We start from the raw sequence: 26408 nt of genomic DNA on the forward strand, positions 1-26408 counted from the left end.
AAGGTCTCTTAGACTCCTTCAGTATGTCCATACAATCTTCGGGCATATTTAAATGGCCATATTGCACTATCTCAGGAGCCATGCCGCCAAACTCAAAGACGAGAGGTTGGTGTGCAACATCTGCCCCCCGAACTTCGTGAGAAGGTCCGGCCTGCACGGCAGCCGAATGTGAGGAAGGAGAGACCGGTGAAGCAGGTCTGTGAACCACCACTGTCTGGGCCATTCCGGGGCAATGAGTATCACCCGAGCCCTGGATCGGGCCAGCTTGATGAGTACCGCTGGAATCAGGGGAATGGGTGGAAAAGTGTACAGAAAGCTGTTTGACCAGATGATCAATAACGCATTCCCCAGCGTCCCCTGCTGGTCTGGTAGTACCTGGAGGCGAAGTTTCGGCATTTGCTGTTTTCGGCGGTGGCGAACTGATCTACGTCTGGAGTCCCCCACCTTGCGAAGACTTCTCCTAGTACTTCGTCGTTTAGGACCCTTTCGTGGTTTTCCTGAATCAGTCTGCTCAGTGCGTCCGCCTGAACATTCTGCACACCTGGCAGATGGGTAGCTGTTATCGTCAGTCCTCTGGCCAGAAGCCAGTGCCAGATCGCCTGCGCCTCTTGTGACAGATTGCGTGATCTCGAACCCCCCTGCTTGTTGAGGTAATACATCGTGGTCGTATTGCCCGTCTGTACAAGCAGAGAGTTGTTCTGAAAGGACGGAAGAAAGGCCTTCTGTGCCAAGTGAACCACTCAGAGTTCCAGGAAATTGATGTGATACGTGGCCTCCATCGGGGACCACGTTCCTTGAATCTGTATGTTTACGGAGTGCGCCCCCCACTCGTGGAGAGAAGTATCCGTCACGACAGCCTGCGTGGGAATGTCCTTGTTGAAGGGAACTCCTCTGAGGAGATTCTCCGCTGAACACCACCACTTCAGTGACTGAAGAGCATGCAGAGACAGTCGTTTCTTGTCGTCCCAAGATCCTTTCCTCTGATCCCACTGGTCCTTCAAGCACTCCTGCAGCGGTCTCATGTGCAGCCGTGCGTGTGGGGTCAGGAAGATACAAGAGGCCATCGATCCCATTAGAGAAGACACCGTCCTCACTGTTGTAGATGGAGTGGTCATATGAGCCTGAACCTTCCAAAGGAGTGATAATCGTCGCTCCACCGAAGGAGACACGCTTGCTGACAGCGCATTGATGGAGGCTCCCAAGTACTGTATGCATTGGACCGGAGTCGGGACAGACCTGGACATGTTGATGTGCAACCCCAGCTTGTTCAAGAGAACGCACGTCTTCTGAAAGTGTGCTCGAGCTTCCGAGAAGGAGGAGGCCTTGATCAACCAATCGTCCAGGTACGGGTAGACAAACACCTGGTTCTTCCTCAGGTGTGCTGCTACCACCGCCATGCACTTCGAGAATGTTCTCGGCGCAGACTTTAGTCCGAATGGGAGTACTGTGTATTGATAATGATTGGCGTCGACTTGGAACCGCAGGAACTTCCTGTGTTTGTGTGCAATGGGCACATGGAAGTACGCATCCTGTAGGTCTATAGCACATAGCCAGTCTCCCTGTTGCAACTGAGGATAAATCTGATGCAACGACAGCATGCAAAACTTCTCTCTGAGAATCCATTTGTTTGCCTGTCGCAAGTCCAGAATGGGCCTGAACTCGTTCTTGTCCTTCTTGCGAACCAGGAAGAACCGGGAGTACAGACCTCTTCCTCTCTGAGACAGAGGTACGTCTTCTATCGCCCTTTTCCTTAACAAGATATCTGCCTTCGCCTGGAGTTCGCGCAGCTGAAACTGCTAGCTGACCGGTGGAATTGCTGGAGGCGGGCTGGTGAACCGAAGACTGTATCCATTGCAAACAATATTCAGCACCCACTTGTCCCGAGTAATTTTTCTCCACTCTGCCAGAAAAAATTGGATGCTTCCCCCTACCGGAGTGGGAAATGGATCCGGGGGAAGTAAGTGCTCAGGGCATAGACCCGGCCGGGCCTTTAGTCGCTGGTGCCGACTGTTGGCCGCCTCTGCCCTTCGGGCGTTTCTGGAACGGCTTACGGAACTGCTGTTGTTGCTGTGACTGTCCCGAAGCTTGGCCACGTCCTCTGCCCTGTCCACCAAACCGCCGTTGGACGTTTGGGCTTCTCTAGACCCACAGCCGTGAGTGTTTCGGCCTCCGCCTTCATGCGGGCCATTTCATCATCCGCATGTTTCCCAAATAGGGTTTCGCTAGAGAATGGAAGATTGGCAACCCTTTGCTGTGAGTCAGGTTTCAGTGACGTAAGGCGGAGCCAAGCATGTCGTTGCTGGTTAATCCCATTGCAAAAGCCATGCGCCGCCAAGAGGGACGAATCTGCTGCAGCGCTGATAATCTGATTCGCTACCAGCATCCCTTCGTTTAACACTTCCTGGAAATCTTCCCACTTCTCGCGAGGTAGGTGTTCCGCAAACTGCTGTAGGGAGTCCCAGAGGGCACAGTCGTAGGGTCCCAACAAAGCCGTGGCACTCGCAGCCTTCATAGAGGTCGCCGATGTTCCACACACTTTCCTTCCAGCTGAATCCATCCATCTAGACTCTTTGTCTGGGGAGACTTTGGTTGACGGGGTGGTGGCATGCTGTTTGCGGGCAGCCGTCACAATCACAGAATCCGGAGGAGGTTCCGCCCTCAGAAAAGCCGGATCCGAATCGGGAGCCCGGTATTTTTTCTGTAATCTCAAGGGGGCCGCCTTAGTCACCGCCGGGGTGAGAAAAAGGTCCATGGCCGGTTCCTCCAGGTCCGGCACCAGAGGTAGTAGTGGACGAGACAGGTGTTTCTGGTGGTGTCTCGAAAATTACCGATGTCTTGGGCGTGGGCACCATCAAGGATATGCCCAATTTGGCTGCGCCTCTCAATAGAACATCATGAAACGCCACCAGGTCATCAACCGACGACACCCTTGTGTCCGGCGATCCCGACAAAGTCAGAGAGTAGTCCCTGGTCCCCGAGGACCTTGTGTGAGAGCGAGATCTGTGCCTCCTATGGCGGCGTCTCGACCGCGTGGACGACCTGTTGCGTGATTGCTCCCTCCTCCTGGAGCAAGAGCGCGACCTCCCGGTTCGTGGGCGCTCCGCAGGTTTCCGTGGAGGCGTCTTCCGTGGCCTATTCTGGGTTCTTGGTCTAGGAGTCCCCTTAGGTGTTGTAGGAAGAGGAGGTAGTGACACCGATCTTGGCGGAGGAACAGGAGGTATCTCCGGCCGAGGGGTGGGCCCATGCGGCGGGAGCGGTGGTGGTGGCTGTCCTGAGGGAGGAAGTGGTGGGAGAGGAGGGTTGACGGGAGGATCCTCCTTAGGTATAGGGGGAGGAGGCGTCTTCGGCCGAGGTGGTGTATACACCACCGAGTACACAGAGCCCGGTGACTTCTTCTTCGGAGGGGACTGCGAACCAGCCCCTCCAGTATGTGATCTCCATCTCCGGCGCCCTCCACCAGACTCTGCGTGACTTCTGGCGCCAGAACTCCTTCTGCGTCGCTTCGGGGAGTGAGAACGACTCCTCGACGCCGACCTCTTTCTCCTCGACTCCGAACGTCGTTTATCCGGTGTCGAACGTCGCCTCCGCGACCTTGACCGTTCCATTCTCGCCGACGAGCGTCGACTCCTCCTCTACGCCTTCCTCTTCCTCGAGGTCCTCGATGCCGAGGATCACCTAGACGCCAACCGTCTTCTCGACGGCGACCGGCGGTATCGCCCCGACGACGAGCGCCAACGCCTGTGGCTTCTCCTTCGACGCCGATAGCTCGACATTGACGTCGACGAAGACGTCGTAGACAGTGGTTTCGACGGAGGCCTAACCAAGCTCTTCGACGTCGAATCTTCACTCCGTCTCGACCCGGAGCGCCGGGGAGATGGGGAACACACCGCCGTCATCCCTCTCGACGTCGTTGTCGATGCAATCGACGCCGACAGAGACCGGGACCGTTTGCTGGTCTTCCTGCCTCTGGGGAGCCCCCCAGAGGCCTCAGCAGAGGCAGAGGGAACCTTCCCAGCCTGCCCAGACCCACCTGCAGCCTGCAGTCGTCTCTCTTCCAGGTCTTGAAGCCTAATCTTCAGCCTTTCCCTCAGTTCTCTTAAAGGCACAGTATCCTATTTAAGCCACATAATGGCAGCCTATGGGGCTGGTCTGTCCATGCCTTCATCTCTATCATTCCAGTGTCTTTTACTGGTAGAGGCAAGTTTCTCTATGGAAGAAACTGGGCAGGCTGTGTTGTGTGTGGTTTTGTTTGGTGGAATTTCTAGTTGAAGTACTGGACAGTGTAGCCTGTGGATATAGGCTGCATTATTTGTCTTTAAATTCTCTCTTAAGTGTCTTTGCAGTTTCTGCATGATTTGACAATTTTAGAGATTATTTTTGATTGCCGGGGTCCACGCACATGGGCGGGACTATTCACTAGATTATGACTATACACAGAGATCCCCTACTACAGAACAGTGCATATCATCATGTGCAATCGGTATGTCCCATGTCTAGGCTACCTAAAACCAAAGCGCTGTACAGATTAAGCAGTATTACGTACACCGATGTGCAAGCCAACCCAACCCATGAATCAGTGGAATCCGCTCGAGGTGACCCCTTTAACTAATCTCAGTGTACACCTTTATGCATCCTGTTCATGCTGGTCCATGTCAGAGTCCGGAGCCCCCTATTTATTGAACTCATCCAATAGCTGTCTACAGGCTGCCACTGCCTTATGTGCCCTCTCATCATTGCATGAGATAGGTATGTGATGCTCTTCTGCTGTCCCCCATTCAAAACATCACAGACCCAGAGGTCCACACTCCGCACACACGAGACTCATCCAACCTATAGCCACCCTACTTTTAGCCAGGAGCAATGCTAAATTGCAGATATTTGTGGGATGTTTTGCATCTCCTGGGTCTGTGCCTTTCAATTTTTCACTGTTTCTTATAGAGATTTCCACAAAATACTTGAGCGGAATGTATGGAAGTTTTGGTAAAGAACCTAAACATTTGGAAAACGGAGTAAAACGTATTCGTAACTCAAAGGTATGTACTCAAGAACGGACGGTGAATTTAGCATCCACATCGAGCAACTGCAGAATGATTAATTGTACTTATTTGGGTAGGCTTGTAACAATGTAAACCAATTGTGAAATGTAGAACATTTTAAACCAATAAGAGGTTAAAATCTGAATGGGACTTAAAGACAATGTAACAACGGACAAGTGCTTCTCTCCTAAAGAACGAACAGTCTGCTAAACGTTTACCATCATATCATTTAATATTTTATTGGAGTGCTAGTCACCACAATATAAAGATTATACATCAACACCTTTTAATGTCAGATCACCAGAACCCCTTTTCACAGTGTGGGTCATGTTAGTGAGCAACTCAGACGTATTCAATGGAGTTTATAAAGACTTCCAACTTAGCAAATAAAATACGTCAGAAGATGGGCAATAAATGGTACCTTTTATAGTCTCTTGTCCAGTCACGACTAACAGAAGAGCAAAATGTGCAAAATGTGTATCGTCATGGTCAACAATAAGAGAACGACCATTCTAGTAAAAGAGAATGTGATAGGGATTCCTACTGAGGTGGCTTCACATAAATAGTTCTTCACACCACACCGCTAGGCCCTGCAGCCCCAGTGAATGCACCACTCACACAGGGGACAGAGGATGGAAGCATCCCAACTGAGTGAAATGCCCTTCAGACTGGATGATGGCGACAGGTCAAGGTGCAGTAGAAATGTCAAAAATTAGTTCAACAAGGACCTATTTTAAGTTTCTGTGCACTCAAAGTAAGCTATGGGTCAAATAACAAAAAATCTGGTCTGCAAATGTCCAGCTGCTGCTCCCCAGAAAAGACAGCAGAAATCACATCCATTCTTTGTACCTGTGTTTGTGCAGCAGGAGAACCAGGAGCCAAATGTAGCAGAGAACCACACCACACATCTCCGTCATAGCAAAGGCCCAGGGGATTCGAGGAACACTGAAGACAAAAAAATATATTTATTTGTATACGTTTATTTCAATGAGTTAGCAGAAATTCTGTACATCAGTCAGATGATTTGCACATTAAAGTAAGACAGTATAAATATGTGTTGGGTACAATCAATCTGAGGGAGGGAACCAGAGTTTATATGGGGTAGTTTGGAATAGACCAGAAGAGACTTAAATAATACCTACTGTCCATGTAAGGTGGCTGTGTCTAAGGATCACTCCATAAAACCTAAGTGAACGTTAATGGGGTCCTTCTTGGCTATGAGGCCTGCTTGGAGTATATCTTCTAGAAAACCAAGTGGTAGTGCTCCTATGTACGGGGGATGGCTTTCCAGTGCATGTTTAAATAGAAAGAATTGAAATATTTTGAGGGGCAGTGCCTAATGATTAAGCAATGGCAAGAGATGCTGTGCTGGTTTGCGAGTAGAAGGTGGTATAATTCAGATTCCTTAAAAGGGGTAGAATTAGGATTTGAAAAGGGTCAGAAACCAGCTTTTATGTAGATTTTAATTGGGAGGCAGGAAGGATTAATTGAGGCACAATGGGCAACACCTCTAAATTAAAGTTGATGACTTTATCAGGAGGGAGAAGTAGGGTAATGCAGACTGGAATCAGAGCTGGTGGAGGATTCTCCTGCTATCGGGACAGAGCAGCTGTTGCCGTGATTATGGTAAATCAAAGTCAACATGTACAACAAGGTTCCTAGTTGAGGGGCTAAGATGTTAACAGAGAAAGAAAGGGGAAAGAAATGGCAAGGAATATTATGTGGTGGGATCAGTTGTTTCATTTTGCGAAGTGAAGGTGTGGAAGGTAAAGAATACATGTGCCTAACTATACAGTAAGTGTTAAGAATAGACTGATGATGAGAGGATGTTGTGGAGAAAGACAGTGCAGCGAAAGGCGCAGAGAAGGTAAAAGATATCAGTCAGAAGGCCCACCTAAGAACACAAGATCAGTGCACATTGAAAGCAGCCCACACACCAGCACAAAAGGCAGGTGTAGGTACAGTCTTGAAGAGTGTGCACACACATGGATTATTCTTCCATGACGGATATCTACATTCAGGGAGCAAATTGTGCTCAACATAGTTACACACAGACGCTATTTAATAGGACTGGAGTTGGCTGTAACCTTTTACAACAGTTTGAAAAAAGTGGGTTTTGTGGTAAACATCTAGAGCAAGATGAGACTACAGTAGGCAACACCCAGCATCATTTAGCTGTTTTAGTCCTCTAAGAGAAGTCCGCTCTCTTTTCCTGTCACCAATATTTTTCCTCGTCCTCGATTTTTATTAATCATGTCTGCATGACACATTGGTATTGATGCCACACAGGCATCGCAGGGAACAAACCTGCAAATCACGTGCATCTCCGCTGTTCCAGCCAAATTAGCTAAATAATGCAATCTACCTAATCTCATTCTGACTGTAAGAAGTGGACTCTGAAGATTTGGGGCTTGCGTTGGTAACGGACTAGCATCAGTGACAGTATGACAGGTAAGAGGAAAAGGCAGAGAAAGCTCGGATGCCCGCCATGGAGACCAGGCCTACCATTCTATCCATGGAGCCGGTCACCCATGCAGAGTAAAGGATTCAGTGATGTTCAAGTAGGGGGTGCTGGTTTCACTCTTAAAATCCTCAAGTCCCTCCAATTTTAAAACCAGCCCTTGCCAGCTATACTTGTAGATGTAATAATAATCTAACATTTCCCCAGGTTACAAAAGCAACTCTAGATAGGTCTTGCAACTAAATGGGGACAGACTTTAACTGTGGGGGTAAAATGATCTCATTATGTTACGAGGTGACGAAGGTTGACGGGATAGGAGAGTATACCATTTCACAGCTCCACCAAAGACAGAGGATGTTGAGCGAGAATACATTTTCTCATGCAAGCAAAACCTACGCTGCTTAAGGCATATAACCAAATCCTAAACCCATTTTTAACCATGTAGAAGAGCTTTTCTAATGCAAAAAGGCTCACTTTCAGTTAAAAGGACTATCAAACAAGATGTTTTTGAGTAAGCCTGGATGAATCTCCAAGAAAAAACAGCAGTGGCAAAGCCAATAAGTCTCGCCAATGTGAGTGGTATTGGCTTACCCAATGTCTTTTAGCCATGTTGCAGAGAAGGTCAGCTGCTCTGCAACATGGCTAATATTTAGAAACCAGGCATGGGACATGCTGCTATTTAATATGTTAAAAATATAATTTAAAAATGGTTGGTGGATGTGTGAAAATAAATTGCCTGTGCCATAAATAGCTTAAATACTTTCATTTGTAAATTACAAAAATAAAATTCTGAGCATGAAGGAGGACAGATAAAAGTATCATTAAAATGTATGCAGGACGGTGGCTGGAACACAGAGGAGGAAAGCGAGAATGACTACAAGAAACAGGAGTAGTAATGAACATAAACAAGTGGTTAACAGAAGGGCATTTGTTTAATCCGTTCCATGCATTGGTCGGTGGGAGCCATCAGACGCCACAGTGAGCGTGTGGCTCTGGGCCGTCCTGGCACCCATCCAAAGGGAAGCGCTGGCGCTCCCCCCATTGGCGACAACCCCACCAGGGAAGGCAGAGGATAGAGCACCTCCCGCCACCCCAACCCCACCCCCTCCCCTCACCCACCTCCCCCGGCATTTTCAAGAACCTGGAGCGCCCAAACACACAACAAAAGGGAGTTAGAAGGGTGTTGAAAATGCACAATATGGCCTCTTTAAAAGCCTTTATCTGTCGCAATGTTGCAGACGGCCTTAGGAATTTACTGTGCATCAGGATAAGTTGGTGAGTCAGTTCCAAGATAGGATACTTGGACCTGGATCAAGAGGCACCTTGATCTACCACCGACTTCTCACACCTAGAGTGACATGACAGGGAAGAGTCCTGCTTTGTTTTCTTGCTTTTCTTTTTAGACTTTGACTTTCATGAGGATCTGGAAGGTGAGGTAGATCTTTCATGGCAACATCCTTGAGAGCACGAGTGGCCCCTTAACTTTGACCAGGAGGAAGGCTTGTGTGATTTCCTTTGGTGATGGTTTGGCTTTGTGATGCTGGATCACCTTGTGGTTCATTTGGGCGCAATCCTTGAAATACTTGGAGTTGTATGATGGCCCTAAACACCAGAGACATACCACGTGTGAATCCATCACAGATGTTTGTGACCATCATTACAAGACTTAAACACTGTGACATGTTCTCTTGCACACAGTGAATCATTTTAGAGTACAATTTTGTCAAGAGTCCGAAGGCGCGGAAAGAAAACAAGCATTGGAAATGCAATAGGGCTCGCATTAGGAAAGTTTAAGCTATTGGTCTTATAAATGATTTTTTTTTATTTATGTTTTTTTATATAGCTAAATTAATAGCTTTGTCATTTACAATGCCAATAGTTATAACTTTCTCAAATGTGACACCTATAGCATTTGTAATGCAACATGTTTTGCATTTACGTGACTTTGATGTATTGATATTACAAATAACAATGGCTTAATTTTTTAAAATAATTAATACTTAAATAATTTATTTAATTTGTAATGGCAATAGCTTAAACTTTTGTAAATAACTTTTGTGAAGATTATGTTCAGTGTTTTTATTGTGACGAAAATCCAAAAACAGAAGTGAAATATTAACATCTTTTTGTGATTTGTAATAAAGCGTGAAAGCTTGAAAACAGCTTGAAACATTGAAAGAACATATTTGAACCAGTGATGCTGTGGTTGCTCTGAGTGATGCTGTGGTTGCGTTGAGTGATGCTGTGGTTGCGCTGAGTGATGCTGTGGTGGTGCTGAGTGATGCTGTGGTTGCGCTGAGTGATGCTGTGGTTGCGCTGAGTGATGCGGTGGTTACGCTGAGTGGTGTGTGCATCGGTGGAGCTTAGTGGGTGCATTGGTGGAGCTGTTTGGTGGGGCTTAGTTGGAGCATCGGTGGAACTGTGTGGTGGGTTGTAATGGCTGACCTTTTGTGGCTCCTTTAAGAGGGAGAATGATGGAGAGTGACTCCAGTCTATCAACCTTATAGTATAGGGATTAGGACTATAGATAGGATCTCTGCCTTTTATATAGTAGAGTATTTTCGTGTCCCTTTCTTTAGAGTAGGGCTTATGAATTCAAGCTAGGGGATAGATATATAAGTATTAATCATGATTTGCCCTTTTGCTAACGTGTTAGGATATTTTCCATGGAGTTATGCGTATTGTGGGTCCTGTAGGCCTTAAACGAGACAGACTCCATCTTGCTCTCTGCCTGGTAGCTCGAGAGGCCTTCTAGGTCAAGTGTAATGTTTTAGTTTCAAGCTGTTGTTCGCTTGGAGAGAACCGGCTCAGGCTGGCCCTTATCGAAGGAATGTATTTTTCCCCACTCCGAAGACACAACTTCAGGCCGGCCGGCTGGGAACCTGTCCTTGGTACGGGGAGGTACAAGAATTTGGTGGTCGGCAGGTTACTGGCCGTAGCTTTCCATGAAGGAACAGCTTTGATATTAGCGAAGGTGTTAGTTGGTCGACAGTCAGTCCGTAGGCGGCATCTAGCCGTTAGCATCTCTGCCATTAATCATTTCATGGCGGACAGTCGCCATCTTTGAAGTCCAAGAAAGATTTAAGACCGAAACTCTCTGAGAAGGACTGAAGGAGAATTGGCGCGGAGCGCACTGAAACAGAGAGAGAGAGAGATACGGTAGCTAATAACCAGCAAGGTTCCAGTGGCCTGGAGGGAAGCAGACAAGGTTGAGCCTAGCGGTGCAGACGTGTACTTGTGACGGCTGGGGTGTGACTGCAAGACGAGCCAGGACACAGAGACGAGAAGGGAACCTAGATGACTGCAGAGTCCCGACTTCACATTAATAAGGTGATATCCGCCCTCTTTATAATAAGCGCGCATTCTAATCTTTACCTTTTCTTTGCATAATCCAGGTTGCATAGTATTGTGTTATATGTTTATTGACAATAAATACCCTAGTTCTTAGTGAACGGATGTGTGCCGAGTATTCTTGTTCAATCTTGGTAAACGTGGCTTCTAGGTGGTTGTTGTTTATGTGAATGGATGAGTAACCCCAATCAGGTAAGTGGTGATCACATAAATAGGGAGCGAAGTGGACCTTTGGTGCCAAGGATAAGGGGCACATTATACTATTTGGAAACCGTACTAAATTCTATTATTATAGTTTTATCCCAAGTAGACAAAGGAGAAATTGTTCCGATAGGTGCTCATAGGAATGTGGTCGTCGTTGATATACGGCGTTAGTGAGAGCGCTGGGGTGGATTACCAGCGTGTATACCCACAGGATTGTGGCTTGTGTAAGTGAGAGCGCTGGGGTGGATTACCAGCGTGTAGGTTTGCCGGATTGTAAACCGTTTGGAAAAGAGAGCATTGGGTTCTGCAGGCCCATGTGTAGACACACCGGATTGTGTGTCATATCTGCCCTGGGGTAGATCAGTCTGGGTCGGAGTGGCCGCAAGACTAACTGATGTGAATAAGATATGGTAGAAAACCTATGCATGTTTATTGCTATTTCCCCATCCTTAGGTACGACTTGTATATATATCCATATCCATTGTGAATACGCTCTAAGGAGGGAGGTGAGTACGTTCTGGCTGGGTTATAGGGGCCCCTAGGGGCTGATCCCATCTAAGCGGAAAATCCGGCCATTACATCTGGCGTCACAAACTGTTTACGAAGCCTGTGTGCGCTGTATTGTTTTGATTTTGTTGGTTTGCGCTCGGCTCGTACGTATAATATTTTGTGTATAATTGTGTATATAATTTTTGTGTGTCAATATGTTTGCGAAAAAATCTCCGTCGGTTTTTAAGTTACCTATTCAGATTCCCGGCTGGGAGTCTACGCCTTACGAGGCTTTGGCCCGTGAGTGGGCCGATTCTACTGGTTTGAGTGAAAATTGGTCTTGTTTGGAGCAGGCGGAGCCTGCTGATGTGGTATCGTGCTAGCAGAAAGCGCCAGTAGTGAAAGGTGATGAGCTTCCTATTTTAGGACGCAGAGGTTGGATTGTTCTTAATGCATACAGAATTCTTCATGAGAAGTTTGTTCAGCTGCAGAAGCAGTTCAAGGACATGGAAGGACAGTGTGTTGAGTTGCAAAATGCGCACACTCTTTTGCGCTGTCAAAATAAATTGCTTGCCGACAAACTTGAAACATATCAGACCATAGCCGAAAGAGCTGCGGTCCGCATTGCACGATATAAGTACAAACATCGCCGTGGTCGTGTGTCTACACGGAAAGTGCGTCTGGTCGTAGCAAAGGCCGGAATGGATTGGAACCCTGATGAGTGGGATGGTAATATCTGGGATTCAAATGCTTCAGACTCCTCGACTGAGGAGGGTGATAAGCGTGAATCTTCTCGCTCCGGACGGGATTGTAAATCTGCTTCTTATACTGATACTGTTATTCACAGCGACCGTGCTCGCTCTTCCCATTCGGATGATATATCTTGCCCCGATTGTTCTGCTACTGTTCGGAACTATAATGGTGCTGGTCAAATTACTTTGCTCCAGCTTGCGTCTGACGGCTGTAATCATAAATATCCTACTGAATCGGATTGGCCTGTTAATGACAAGCCATGGTACACTTTGCGCGATGCGTCGCAAAGTTTGAAGGAGGAAGTCATGAAAACTGCTATCTTTCTTAGTACTTCTGACAGATTGCTGGATGGTCCTTTAACATCTTCTGTGCGTAATCGCATTATCCGTTCTTCGCCTGTTGCTTATAAGCAGGTCATGATGACTTTGTTGATTAATCAAACTGGCAATCCTTTATCTACTGTGCTTGAATCTGTTCGTCAGCTTGGTGAGCTGGGTGAGTGGTTTAAACCTGAAAGACAATCTCGACCTGAGGGTCGTGCTGCTGGGGACTATAAGTTCTCTAGACGTGACATGTTTCTTGCTCTTATTGCTGATGGTGTCAAAAGGGAGGACATTGACGGTGAGCCTAACAATCGCTTATGGGATATGTTTCGTAAGCGTGGCTTAGATCGGAAGGAGGGTGCCCGTCGTGTGCGAAAGAAGGAGTATGACCGTGGTTCTGATGACAGTGGTGATGAGAGACGACGTGTGGATTCTGATCGCCGTGATGATCGGCGTTATGAACGTGATGTATCTCCTCATCGTAATTGCGAGAGAGGGAGAGAGGGTGACCATGAAAGGGGGAGAGATGATCGTGTTTCCAACCGACATAGAGAGGAGAGGAGTTATTCCCCTGACAGGGGTGGGGAATTCCTATCTCCCGACGCCCGAGACATCTAGATTTCTTAGGAGGGCAAGAGGTTTTAATTTACATTTTGTCCAAAGGACAAGTAGACAGTTTTATAGTAATACGATACACAGCTGTTCAGCCCTGTAGGTCACAGCCAGTAAATAAGTTGCTCTGAGCAGTTTATTGGCAGTGAAAGGGTCAATGCAAAAGCTGGGGCCTGCACTTTAATTTCCCCAGAGCAGAACAACAAAATGATAAAAGCAGAGCTCAAAGTTGGAGCCAGCTCGAAAAGCTCGTGTTGTTTCCAGGCCCTCCCCTGGTCCTTTTATTTTCTTCAAGCATGAGATACACATCGAGCTTCTACAGCTCCAGTACACTTGCAGCAATGGCATGTAAGAGGCTGCTTTTTGTGCCTCTTGGCCCCTTGCTCTGACTTGAACTGTGTGACCCCTGCCTTGTATTCTCTGCTCCACTCCTGGGCCTCATAGGGCTCCAATATCCCTGCTCATCTTCAACTCAATTTGATTTCCCTTCTCATGCACCCCCTCCTTGGCACTTTGCCTTTCCTGTACACCTTATGTTACACCCGGTGCCTGAACCTGCTAACACCACCACTCCACCCTCCGCTGCACTCTCTGACATCCCTGACCCGCTCCCCTTGGCCTCTCATATCTTACTTCATCAAGGGCTTACATTAAAGCTCATTAGTTTCCCCATGGGCTTTCATGCAGGCCTAAGGCCACCCCCAATTCTGTCCTTGCACTAGGCCTCTAATCTCACTTTGTGCCTGCACCGGGGGCATTGTGAACACACCTTTGTAGCAACTACAGCAGCTGTAGAGTTTTTGATGGGCCTCTTCAGTCTGCAGGTCCGCAGACAAAGGCCCATAATGGACTTGAAAGGGTGGGTGGGAGAGTGGGTGGATGAATAGATGCATTGATTAATAAGTGAACTGGTGGATGTATAAATGCATGGATGAACACGTGCAAGAGTGGATGATAGATGCATACATTAATGAGTGAAAGGGTGAATGGATAGATGCATGATGAATAAGTGAAAGGCTGGATGGATAGTTCGATGAATGAGTGGAGTGAAAGGGAGGATGTTTAGATGCTTAAATGAATGAGTGAAAGGGTGGATGGATAGGTGCATGGATGGATAGATGCATGTATGAATAAGTGAAAGGGTGGATGTATAGATGCATGGATGAATACGTGCAAGAGTGGATGATAGATGCATACATTGAGTGAAAGGGTGAATGGATAGATGCATGGATGAATGAGTGAAAGGCTGGATGGATAGATGGATGAATGAGTGGAGTGAAAGGATAGATACATGGATGAATGAGTGGATGATGTAAGGATGGATGCTTGAAAGAATGGTAGAATAAGTGCAAGGGTGAATGAAGGGATGGGTGAGTGGATGGATAGGTTGAACGTGGATTGATGAGTGGAAGGATGGACGGCTTATTGAAAGGGTGGATTAATGGGTGAGAGAGTAGATGAATAGATGGATGAGTGGGTGGGGATAGATGGGTGGGTTTCTGGGTGGAAGGGTTGATGGATGGATGGGTGGACAGTTGAGTGTAAAGGTGGATGGAGGGATTAGTGAAAGGGTGGATGGATATATGAGGGAAACTTAAGATGGACGGGTGAAAGGGTGGATGGACGAGCGAAAGCATAAATGGAGGAAGTGAAATGGTAGGTGGATAGATGAGTGAAAAGGAGGAAGGATGGATGAGTGAAAGGATGGATGAATAGTGAAAAAGAGGATGTGTGGAGTGAAAGGATGGATGAGCAAAAGGATGGATGAGTGAAAGGAAGGCGGGATGGATCAGTTGGATCAATGGGTTTGGAGATGGCAGGATAGGTTTGAACAGGGGCTTCGTGAACGCCCCACTTTAGCAGCTACAGTAGAGGTGGAGCTCTTGATGGGCCTCTTCTGTCTGCAGCTCGGCAGACAAAGATTCGTAATTAATGTGAAAGGATGAATGGATGTGTGGGTGAAAGGATGAGTGAGTGGAAGTGAGGCTGGCTAGATGGATGGATGGATGAATGAGTGACTAGGATGGTTGAGTGACAGGGATAGTGGATGGGTTCCAGGGTGTAAGGATTAGAGAGCGAAAGGATGGATGAGTGTAAAGGATAAATGGAAGGATGAGTGGAAGGATAGATTGATGGATGGGTCATGGGGGGGATGAGTGAAAGGGAGGGTGGATAAATGAGTGAAAGGGAGGGTGTATGGATGAGCGAAAGGATGGATGGATGGTTGAAATGGATAGGTTTGGAGATGGATGGGTAGGTTTGGGAATGTATGAGCAGATGGACTGACGGACGAACAGATTGGTGAAAGGCTAATGGATAAAAGAATGAATGGGTGCCAATGTAAAGGTGAAATGCTAGATATCAGTGGGTGGATAGATGCTTAGATGGAAGAGACAAGAGAGCTATTCTAGTGAGGATTCCAATGACTTTTTTCGCTTTCTTGGTGTCATAAGAACTATGGATCAACGTGGTGGGTATTTTAATTTTTTGGTTACTCACTTGGCCTACACTATGCTCCTTTCTCTACCTTGGGATTATCAGGTAGGCGTGGTGCTGTATGCCAGCGCATTCTTACTAGACCGCTAGTATTTGGTCTCATAAAGGCCATATTGCCATAGAGATTCCTGGCTCTGAACAAAACTACTTTGTAAAAGAGCAGAATGCTGTGACACACAATGAAGCCAGCTCACAGATAGGAAGAGATAGCATTTTAATAAAAACACAAGGTTTTGGTTATCTCCGATTTAATTAGGGGCTCAAATGTTAAAGTCACAAAAGTGCACCCACGATAAATGTCTTTGTATTAATGCAGATTTATGTTTTTCATGAATTCACATGAATTTCCTTAAGTAGGCCAGGAAACCGTAGTCCTAGAAAATATTTGAGAATTGCATCTTAGCATGAGCAAATATGAATATGCTCCAGCGGAAATCTGTTGACTGTTTACAAGTTCACTTTTTCTACAAACAAATTTTTCCCGGCCCTGGAAGAAACTTTACTTCTGCCATTGTCAGGGGTAAATTGCCAACCTTTCTCAGTATGGGAAAAAATTAGAGAAGAGCTGGTGAAAAACTCCAAATTTCAAATCCTTCCATTGTAATAGCCTGACATAACCAGAGAGGCTATTATCAGAGCTCTTCTATAAATAGATTGCAGCCATTATTTGACGGCGCACTACATGGCACCAAATGGACAAGTGGATTTTGTTACAGGACTTGTAGATTTATGAAGCTACTTGTCCCATGGACAAGTACATATTTCATAAAATTCCACACCCCTGCCCTGAAATGAGGAGAAGGGAGGATCGTAACAGACTTTCTGACCGTAATTCACATTATTTTGAAAATGATAAAAATCCGTTTCGTAATGGAGACGGATATGAACAAGACATTTTGATACCAAAGAAGACAGAGAGCATTTACCCTGATTTGTCTTGGTTAACAGAACGCAGGAAAAATGACTAGGAAATAGGTCAAGCTCCAGTACACAAGTGGGCTCACAGAGACAACAGACCCTATGTAGATATTGAGATTTTTTGGAAACATCGTAATATCCAAAGGGCCCGAGCACTAGTTGATACGGGAGCGGAGGCCACTTTAATTCATGGAAAATCAAAGAAATTTAAAGGACAGTTTTTCACAATTACTGGTTTAGGTGGAAAAGAAACCCCCGCAGTACAAACTACACTTGAAATTAAAATTGGTAGGATTCCTCGTAGAGAATACTCTGTGTTAGTTGTACCACTTTTGGAGTATATAATTGGAATTGATATTTTAAAAGGAATGACTTTGCATCTGGATGATGGTTGTTATCAATTTGGAACTAGACAATACATTTCGACCAGACCCGTACGGGTTGGCCGTTTACGGATGCCCCCTATTAAAATTCCTTTAGCCACGAAAGTGGTTTCTCAGAAGCAGTATCGTATCCCAGGTGGTCATGAAGAAATTAATGCTACAATTCAGGATTTGGTTGACGCGGGAGTTATTACTCCGGTCACGTCTGCTTGGAATAACCCTGTCTGGCCCGTGCGCAAAAGTGATAATTCTTGGCGCATGACTGTTGATTATCGAGAATTGAATAAACATACACCTAAATTGGCTGTTGCAGTACCAGATATTGTCACTTTGATTCAGAGAATTCAAAAGCATCCGGGTACATGGTATGCTTCTATTGATATTGCTAATGCTTTCTTTTCAATTCCGATTGCCCCCGAGTGTCAGGAACAATTCAGTTTTACATGGAATGGACGTCAAATGACGTTCCGGAGTCTTCCTCAAGGTTATGTACATAGTCCCACGATCTGTCACCGGCTGGTGGCAGAGCATTTGTCTGAAGTGCCCGCTAATCCACAAATACAGGTGTGTCATTATATTGATGACATTTTGATTCAAGGTGAGACGCAAGATCAGGTACAGTCCCATTTAGATCAGATCCTTGATTGTTTGCGAGCAAAAGGTTGGGAAATTAATCCTGATAAACTACAAGGTCCATCCCAAAATGTAAAATTTTTAGGAATTAATTGGCATGAAGGTCACAGAGAAGTGATCCCACTGGTGAAGCGAAAAATCCTAGATTTTGCAGTTCCAAAGAACAGGAAAGAGGCTCAGTGTTTCATTGGTTTGTTTGGCTTTTGGCGTCAGCATATTCCTCATTTGAGTCAGATTTTGGCTCCGTTATATCGAGTCACTCGTAAGAAGAATGCGTTTGAATGGGGTGAACCACAACAGAATGCTTTTAATTTGGCGAAAGAAGCAATTCAGTATGCTTTGGATTTGTGGCCGGTGGGTGAAGGTGATGTGGACTTGAATGTATCCGTGGAAGGTCTGTATGCCAATTGGAGTCTGTGGCAAAAGCAGGGCAGACAAAAAGTGCCATTAGGTTTTTGGACTAAAAAGTTACCTGAGGCTGGTGAGCGTTACTCACCTTTTGAAAAACAATTACTTGCATGTTACTGGGCTCTGGTGGATACCGAGCAGTTAACCATAGGCCATGCTGTGGTTTTAAGACCTGAAATTCCTATTATGCAGTGGGTTTTGAGTTCGCCGAAATCTCATCGAATTGGACATGCTCAAGAGGCGAGCGTGATTAAATGGAAGTGGTACATTCAGGACAGGGCACGTGTGGGTCCGAAAGGTGTGACAGTTTTACATGAGCGAGTGGCGCAGGCGCCCTCCAATGAGACTGGAAGTGATTGTTCCGTACCCGTACTGCAGGAATCTCCCGTCAAATGGGGTAAATCATTTGATGATCTGTCCGTGGAGGATAGAAAACATGTGTGGTTTACGGATGGTTCAGCGAAATTCATTGGTGAGAAAAGACATTGGAAAGCCGTCTCCTATAACCCAATCACGCAGAAATTATGGAGTACAACTGGTGATGGTAAGAGTAGTCAATATGCTGAACTCTATGCAGTTTACCAAGTTTTGAAACAAGAATTGCCTGGCACATGTCATATTTTTACTGATTCCTGGTCCACTGCTAATGGACTGGCGGTGTGGTTACCAACATGGCATTCTCATAATTGGGAATTGCATTCAAAAGAACTGTGGGGAAAAGAATTATGGCAAGAAATTTGGGGGTTGCTCCCACAGAGTACTGTAACAATCTTTCACGTGGATGCTCATACTCCGATAGACTCCCTTGATAAATTCTTTCATAACATTGCAGATGAGAAATCTAAAATTGCTGAGGCAGTGGTGGACATGCAAGATTCTGATTTGGCGGGACTGGCGAAATGGGCCCACCAGAAAGCAGGACATTTTGGAGAGAAAGCCACTAGCAGGTGGGCTGCCGATCGAGGAATTCATATTCCTTTTTCTTTGATTAAAGATGTCATTCTACATTGTCCCATTTGCCAGCATTCTAGAAAGAAGCAGGTGCCTCAAATTGTTCGAGGCCAGTTACATCGAGGAAAATTGCCCGCTCAAATTTGGCAGATTGATTATATTGGCCCGCTCCCTATGAGCAAAAATTGTCAATATGTCTGTACAGTTGTTGATACTTATAGTGGCCTTTTGGTCGCTTTCCCTTGCAAGAACGCTACCCAATTGAATACCATTAAGACCCTGGAGTTGCTTATTTTGTATTATGGTGTTCCATTCCAAATTCAATCTGATAACGCATCCCACTTTCGTGGAAGATTGGTACAGGAATTCTGTGTGGAAAATAACATTGATTGGGTGTTTCACATTCCATATTATCCACAGGCTTCGGGACTGATTGAGAGAATGAATGGTTTGTTAAAAGAACAATTGCGTAAATTGACGGATGACCATTATAAAAATTGGAGAGATGTGTTGTTTCAGGCATTATTAATTTTAAATAATCGCCCTTTGTTACATGCTGAATCCCCTTTAATGCGTTTGTTTCCTCCAAATGTTGATGTGAAGCCTAATTCCTTGTCCAACACTGTCATGTATTGGGAAATTACCCCCGGTGCTTTGGCTCCATGTAGAGCGACCCCAGGTTCCGCAGGCCTAGACCTGCATGCTTTAAATGATGCAAAATTACATGGAAGAGACCGAATCATTGTTGAAACTGGCATTGGTGTCTGTATACCTGCCGGTAGTTTTGGATTGATTGCCCCCAGATCAGGCCTTGCCCTGAAAGGTATTCAAGTACTCGGAGGAGTAATTGACAGTGACTATCAGGGAGAGATTAAGGTTCTCTTGCTTAATAGCAGTGAGACTGACTTATTGATCAAAAAGTCTGACCGTGTTGCTCAGTTACTGATTATGCCGGTCTTCAGTGGTGAGATCAAGAAAGGCTCTGCCCCAACGTTGCTAACTGTGCGAGGACAAAAAGGCTTCGGATCGTCTGATCTTCCTGGAGCTAAAACATGGGTGCAATCGCCTAAAAATCCCCCTGAACAGGCTGATATTATTGCGACCGGTCATGACAACACCGTTTTGGTGATGAAGCCAGGGAAAGATAGCTGGGAAGCTGTCCCAGCTGATAAATGTTACCTACGAGAATGATTAAGGCCTGTGTTTGTGTTTTTTCAGATCATTCTCTGGACTGCTGCTGCAGGATGTGTCGCCGTTGGACTCCTTTTGGCCTGCTACGCCGGGAGAGGAGAGGATCCACCGACTTCGGTTGATTGGAAATCCCGAGTTCCGCGTTCTTTTTCTGCATGGTCCTCCTCTTCCAATTTCTGGATAACTTTGGCTAAGAGAGTGACGAACTCTCCACATTTCTGTCTTACCCCCATGAGGTCTGTGACTGACATTTTGGCGACCTGCCTGGTTGCCGTCCCAGCGTCTACTGAGACTTTACGGCATATTTTTAATATTTCGAATGCCCGACCAAATGTTATTCTGGGCGATTTCGCGGCCCATGAATTTTGTCTCTTATGTACTGTTCTTCCTGACCTCGATACCCCTATTCATTCCCGAATTACTACTTTCAATATCACACCAGGTGATTTATGTTTTATGATGACATGTGATCCCAAAGCCATCACCGAATGCCTTAGGTTAAAGATACAGGCTGCAACTTCTTTTTCAGCTCATCAACGATTGCTGTGTTTAAAAAGACTTCCAAATTCGTGTGTTTCTGTTAAGAATAATATGACCTGTAAACGTTTATTGGTTGCCCCTAGTTATTATCGTTCCATGTTATTACCTTCTGGCTGGCTCTTCTCCTGCGGGAATTCGTCTTGGCCATATATTCCCGCAAATATTTCCGGTGGTCCTTGTGCCATCACTAGATTGAGCTTATTAATGTTTTCTTCACATCCTAGTTCACATTCCCGTATGGTACGAGATTCAATATCATTACATGAGGACTGTGATTCCTCCGTTCACCTTTACTCCAAATCGGAATACCTTGGTTTAGCTTTTTCTATTATTGGAGTCCCTGCATTGGCTGTTTATAATGCCAAAACAATTGGCAAGATGGCCTGCTGGATGGTTAAATCCATCAACCAAACCTCTACTGTTTTGTCTGATCTGTTATTAGATGCCCAGGGTGAACGTAGAGCTATTTTACAGAATCGCGCAGCTATTGATTATCTTTTGTTAAAACATGGACATGAATGTTCTGATTTTGAGGGCCTATGCTGTTTTAATTTGTCCGACCATTCCAAATCAATCCAAGCCCATATTGACAAACTCCACGACTTGACTGCAGAAATTAGACAACACATTGATCAGGGCTTATTTGACTGGCTCTTTAATTGGTTACCTGACTTGCATTCTTTACGACAGATTTTAGGGGGAGTTATTCTTGCCATTTGTGTTTTAATAGCTGTTTGTTGCTTTATTCAGTGCATTCCTTCCCTGCTCCAGTTTTGTAGACTTGGCAAGAGACATAGGTCAGTTAATTTTGTTTCCTATTATTCTTCTACTGATGTGAGTTCTATATAGATTGTAGTTAATAGACTGGAGTCAAGGGGTGTAATGTAATGGCTGACCTTTTGTGGCTCCTTTAAGAGGGAGAATGATGGAGAGTGACTCCAGTCTATCAACCTTATAGTATAGGGATTAGGACTATAGATAGGATCTCTGCCTTTTATATAGTAGAGTATTTTCGTGTCCCTTTCTTTAGAGTAGGGCTTATGAATTCAAGCTAGGGGATAGATATATAAGTATTAATCATGATTTGCCCTTTTGCTAACGTGTTAGGATATTTTCCATGGAGTTATGCGTATTGTGGGTCCTGTAGGCCTTAAACGAGACAGACTCCATCTTGCTCTCTGCCTGGTAGCTCGAGAGGCCTTCTAGGTCAAGTGTAATGTTTTAGTTTCAAGCTGTTGTTCGCTTGGAGAGAACCGGCTCAGGCTGGCCTTTATCGAAGGAATGTATTTTTCCCCACTCCGAAGACACAACTTCAGGCCGGCCGGCTGGGAACGTGTCCTTGGTACGGGGAGGTACAAGAATTTGGTGGGCGGCAGGTTACTGGCCGTAGCTTTCCATGAAGGAACAGGCTTTGATATTAGCGAAGGTGTTAGTTAGTCGACAGTCAGTCCGTAGGCGGCATCTAGCCGTTAGCATCTCTGCCATTAATCATTTCATGGCGGACAGTCGCCATCTTTGAAGTCCAAGAAAGATTTAAGACCGAAACTCTCTGAGAAGGACTGAAGGAGAATTGGCGCGGAGCGCACTGAAACAGAGAGAGAGAGAGATACGGTAGCTAATAACCAGCAAGGTTCCAGTGGCCTGGAGGGAAGCAGACAAGGTTGAGCCTAGCGGTGCAGACGTGTACTTGTGACGGCTGGGGTGTGACTGCAAGACGAGCCAGGACACAGAGACGAGAAGGGAACCTAGATGACTGCCGAGTCCCGACTTCACATTAATAAGGTGATATCCGCCCTCTTTATAATAAGCGCGCATTCTAATCTTTACCTTTTCTTTGCATAATCCATGTTGCATAGTATTGTGTTATATGTTTATTGACAATAAATACCCTAGTTCTTAGTGAACGGATGTGTGCCGAGTATTCTTGTTCAATCTTGGTAAACGTGGCTTCTAGGTGGTTGTTGTTTATGTGAATGGATGAGTAACCCCAATCAGGTAAGTGGTGATCACATAAATAGGGAGCGAAGTGGACCTTTGATGCCAAGGATAAGGGGCACATTATACTATTTGGAAACCGTACTAAATTCTATTATTATAGTTTTATCCCAAGTAGACAAAGGAGAAATTGTTCCGATAGGTGCTCATAGGAATGTGGTCGTCGTTGATATACGGCGTTAGTGAGAGCGCTGGGGTGGATTACCAGCGTGTATACCCACAGGATTGTGGCTTGTGTAAGTGAGAGCGCTGGGGTGGATTACCAGCATGTAGGTTTGCCGGATTGTAAACCGTTTGGAAAAGAGAGCATTGGGTTCTGCAGGCCCATGTGTAGACACACCGGATTGTGTGTCATATCTGCCCTGGGGTAGATCAGTCTGGGTCGGAGTGGCCGCGAGACTAACTGATGTGAATAAGATATGGTAGAAAACCTATGCATGTTTATTGCTATTTCCCCATCCTTAGGTACGACTTGTATATATATCCATATCCATTGTGAATACGCTCTAAGGAGGGAGGTGAGTACCGTTCTGGCTGGGTTATAGGGGCCCCTAGGGGCTGATCCCATCTAAGCGGAAAATCCGGCCATTACATGGGTGCATCGGTGGAGCTGTGTGGTGGGTGCCTCGGCGGAGCTGTGTGGTGGGTGCATCGGCGGAGCTGTGTGGTGGGTGCATCGGCGGAGCTGTGTGGTAGGTGCATCGGCGGAGCTGTGTGGTGGGTGCATCGGTGGAGCTGTGTGGTGGGTGCATCGGTGGAGCTGTATGGTGGGTGCATCGGTGGAGCTGTGTTGGTGGAGCTATGTGGTGGGTGGCCCTTTTTATAAATCATTAGTAAAAGAGATCAATGAAATTCAACTAAAACCCATATATAGCAGAAGAGGAGAAAGCTCTAGTAACGGGATTCAGGATGAATGTATTCCTTTGAAGCAAATCGCCAGCATGTGAAAGGTGTAAAATAGCAACCAGCATAAAACGAAAATGCCAGCAAAAGACTTAATAAAATTCTGTGTGGCCCTGATAAAATAATTAGAGTGTTTAATTATATCATTACCAACAACGGTTATTGTTTCAAGAGCAGCGTGCGAGATGGTTAGGCTGCAATATAAACAAGCCCGCGGCATTGCTGTGAAGGGGGAGCGGGGAGAGGCAAGAAGGGAAGAATAGGGGCCGTGAGCAGCAGCCTTTGATGTGCCAGCCGGCCGGCCGTGCAGTGAATAATTAGGGGAGGAGAAATGAGGGAAGCTTGAGATGCCTGAGGAGGCTGGTGGCTTTGATGTGCACGCGCTCTCGGGCACTGCAACAAATCTCTGAGATGGTTAAGCTCTGTTTAAGCCACAATATAGCTCGCCAGCTATGCGCATGCGCATCAGCAGGCGAGCCCTAATAAATGACATCAACGCAAAGGGGTTGGCAATTATATGGGTCTCTGGCATCACTTTCCGGAGCCAATTGTGTAGCACCTCAACTGATCTAAAAACATTGCCTCCAGAACTGTAGGTGAGACTATGTGGTCCCACAAGTCTGCCAGTGGGAAAGAGGAGCTGTCGCACAAGTTACTACTTGTGTAACGATATATCTGTAAGAGACATTAGTTAGTGATAGATTCCTTACCTTAGAATATCCCCAGGCGTCAGACTGGATCCGGAAATTTTTGCGTAGCAATACCCCTGCGCGCTGGTAGGCGTCGTCTGCGGCTCCGCGTCCGTCGTCGGCGTCGTGAGCGCCGGGATGACGTCATCGGAGTATATAGACGGCGCCCATGCGCGCTGACGTCAGTTCTGATAACACAGCTTTTCCGCGCCAGATACGCAGAGCCATGATAGAACCAACACTGGTGCCATTGAAACTAGGGCCCTGAAAGGGGATGACCTTAACCCTAAATATCGGTTCGCAGAACGGGGAGGATGGGAGGGCGGTAAGGAATCTATCACTAACTAATGTCTCTTACAGATATATCGTTACACAAGTAGTAACTTGTGCATCTGAAAGAGACACGTTAGTGATAGATTCCTTACCTTAGAATAGATACCCCAGCAATACCAACCCCGGTGGTGGGTCTGCGAACCAATATCACACCAGAAAGTCCTGGAGGACGGAACGGCCAAAGAAGCCATCCCTCCGGACTTGACTGTCCAGGCAGTAGTGTCTTGCGAACGTGTGCAGCGAGGCCCACGTGGCTGCCTGACAGATGTCCTGCAGGGGGACACCGCGGCCCAGGGCAGTTGTCGTTGCCGTGGCCCGAGTGGAGTGAGCCCGCAATCCAGCCGGGGGCTCCTTCCTCGCCATGGAGTAGCATGCTTGGATGCACAAGACGATCCACCTGGAGATGGTCCTCTTGTGTACAGCCTTTCCCTTCTTCGCGCCCACGTAACCAACGAAGAGTTGGTCATCCACCCGGAATTGGCGAGTGCGGTCCAGGTAGTAGGAGAGCGCACGTTTTGGATCCAGACGGTGGAGCCTCTCTTCCTCTTTCGAGGGATGCGGAGGCGGAAAGAAGGTGGGCAAGGTGATGGACTGCCCGATGTGGAAGGCCGTGACAACCTTGGGCAGAAAGGAAGGTCGTGTACGCAACACCACCTTATCAGGATGAACAGACATGAAAGGCGGAGAAGAAGAAAGAGCCTGGAGCTCACTCACCCTCCTGGCAGAGGTGATGGCAACCAGGAAGGCTGTCTTCAGCGTAAGGAGACGAAGAGGACAGTTATGAAGTGGCTCAAAGGGAGCACACATCAGATAGGTGAGAACAAGGTTCAAGTCCCACTGGGGCATCACGAAGGGAACAGGAGGGAACATGTGTGTGATGCCCTTCAGAAATCTACTCACTATAGGGGACTTGAACAAAGAAGGCTGATCTGGTAGCCTCAAGAAGGCAGAAAGAGCAGAAAGGTACCCTTTAAGAGTGCCCAGAGCAGAGCCCTGCTGGGCAAGGGAAAGAAGAAAGAGCAGCACTTCCGAAAGGGGTGCAGAGAGGGGATCCACAGCCTTTGCTGCGCACCATGCCACAAATCTATTCCACCGGCAGGCGTATACCGACTTAGTGGAGGGACGCCTGGCTGCCAGAATGATGTCACAGACTTCGGGAGGCAAGTCAAATGGCCTCAACTGCCGCCGCTCAATCTCCAAGCTTGTAGGTGGAGACTGGACAGGTTCGGGTGCAGGACCGTCCCCTGCTGCTGCGACAGAAGGTCCTCCCGAAGAGGCAGACGAATCGGGGGATCGACTGACATGCTGAGTAGCTCGGGATACCAGTATCTTCGAGCCCAGTCCGGAGCCACAAGGATAACTTGGGCCCGGTCGCGCCTGATCTTCTTCAGCACTCTGGGCAGAAGTGGTATAGGCGGAAAGGCGTACAACAGGCCGCAGCTCCACTCGCGACGAAAAGCGTCTCCGAGCGAGTGCCGCCTTGGAAACTCCAACGCGCAGAACTGCTGACATTGCGCGTTCTCTTCTGTGGCGAATAGATCTAACCAAGGCTCTCCCCACTGTCGAAAGAGACCTTGCGCCACGTCCGAGTTCAGACGCCATTCGTGATCCATCATGCACCGGCGGCTGAGTTCGTCCGCCCTGGCATTCAGAGAACCTGCCAGGTGTTGAACCACCAGAGTCACGCCCTGATGTTCCAGCCACTGCCAGAGGCGCAGAGCCTCTTGGCAAAGGGTCCA

General features: G+C 46.7%; 1 protein-coding gene across 7 annotated transcripts in view; it reads right to left on the bottom strand.

Moving 5' to 3' along the window:
- SAMD8 (sterile alpha motif domain containing 8) overlaps nt 1-26408 on the bottom strand; it is a 268961-nt gene that overhangs the window by 53048 nt on the left and 189505 nt on the right. For all 7 annotated transcript variants that reach the window (XM_086921808.1, XM_086921804.1, XM_086921809.1 and 4 more), the window contains one exon: nt 5886-5981. In XM_086921808.1, the coding sequence (XP_086777934.1) occupies nt 5886-5981 (96 nt within the window). The remainder of the gene's footprint in view (nt 1-5885; nt 5982-26408) is intronic.

This window comes from Lissotriton vulgaris, chromosome 5 (assembly GCF_964263255.1).
Source record: "Lissotriton vulgaris chromosome 5, aLisVul1.2, whole genome shotgun sequence".
In the NCBI taxonomy this organism is placed as follows: Eukaryota; Metazoa; Chordata; class Amphibia; order Caudata; family Salamandridae; genus Lissotriton; species Lissotriton vulgaris.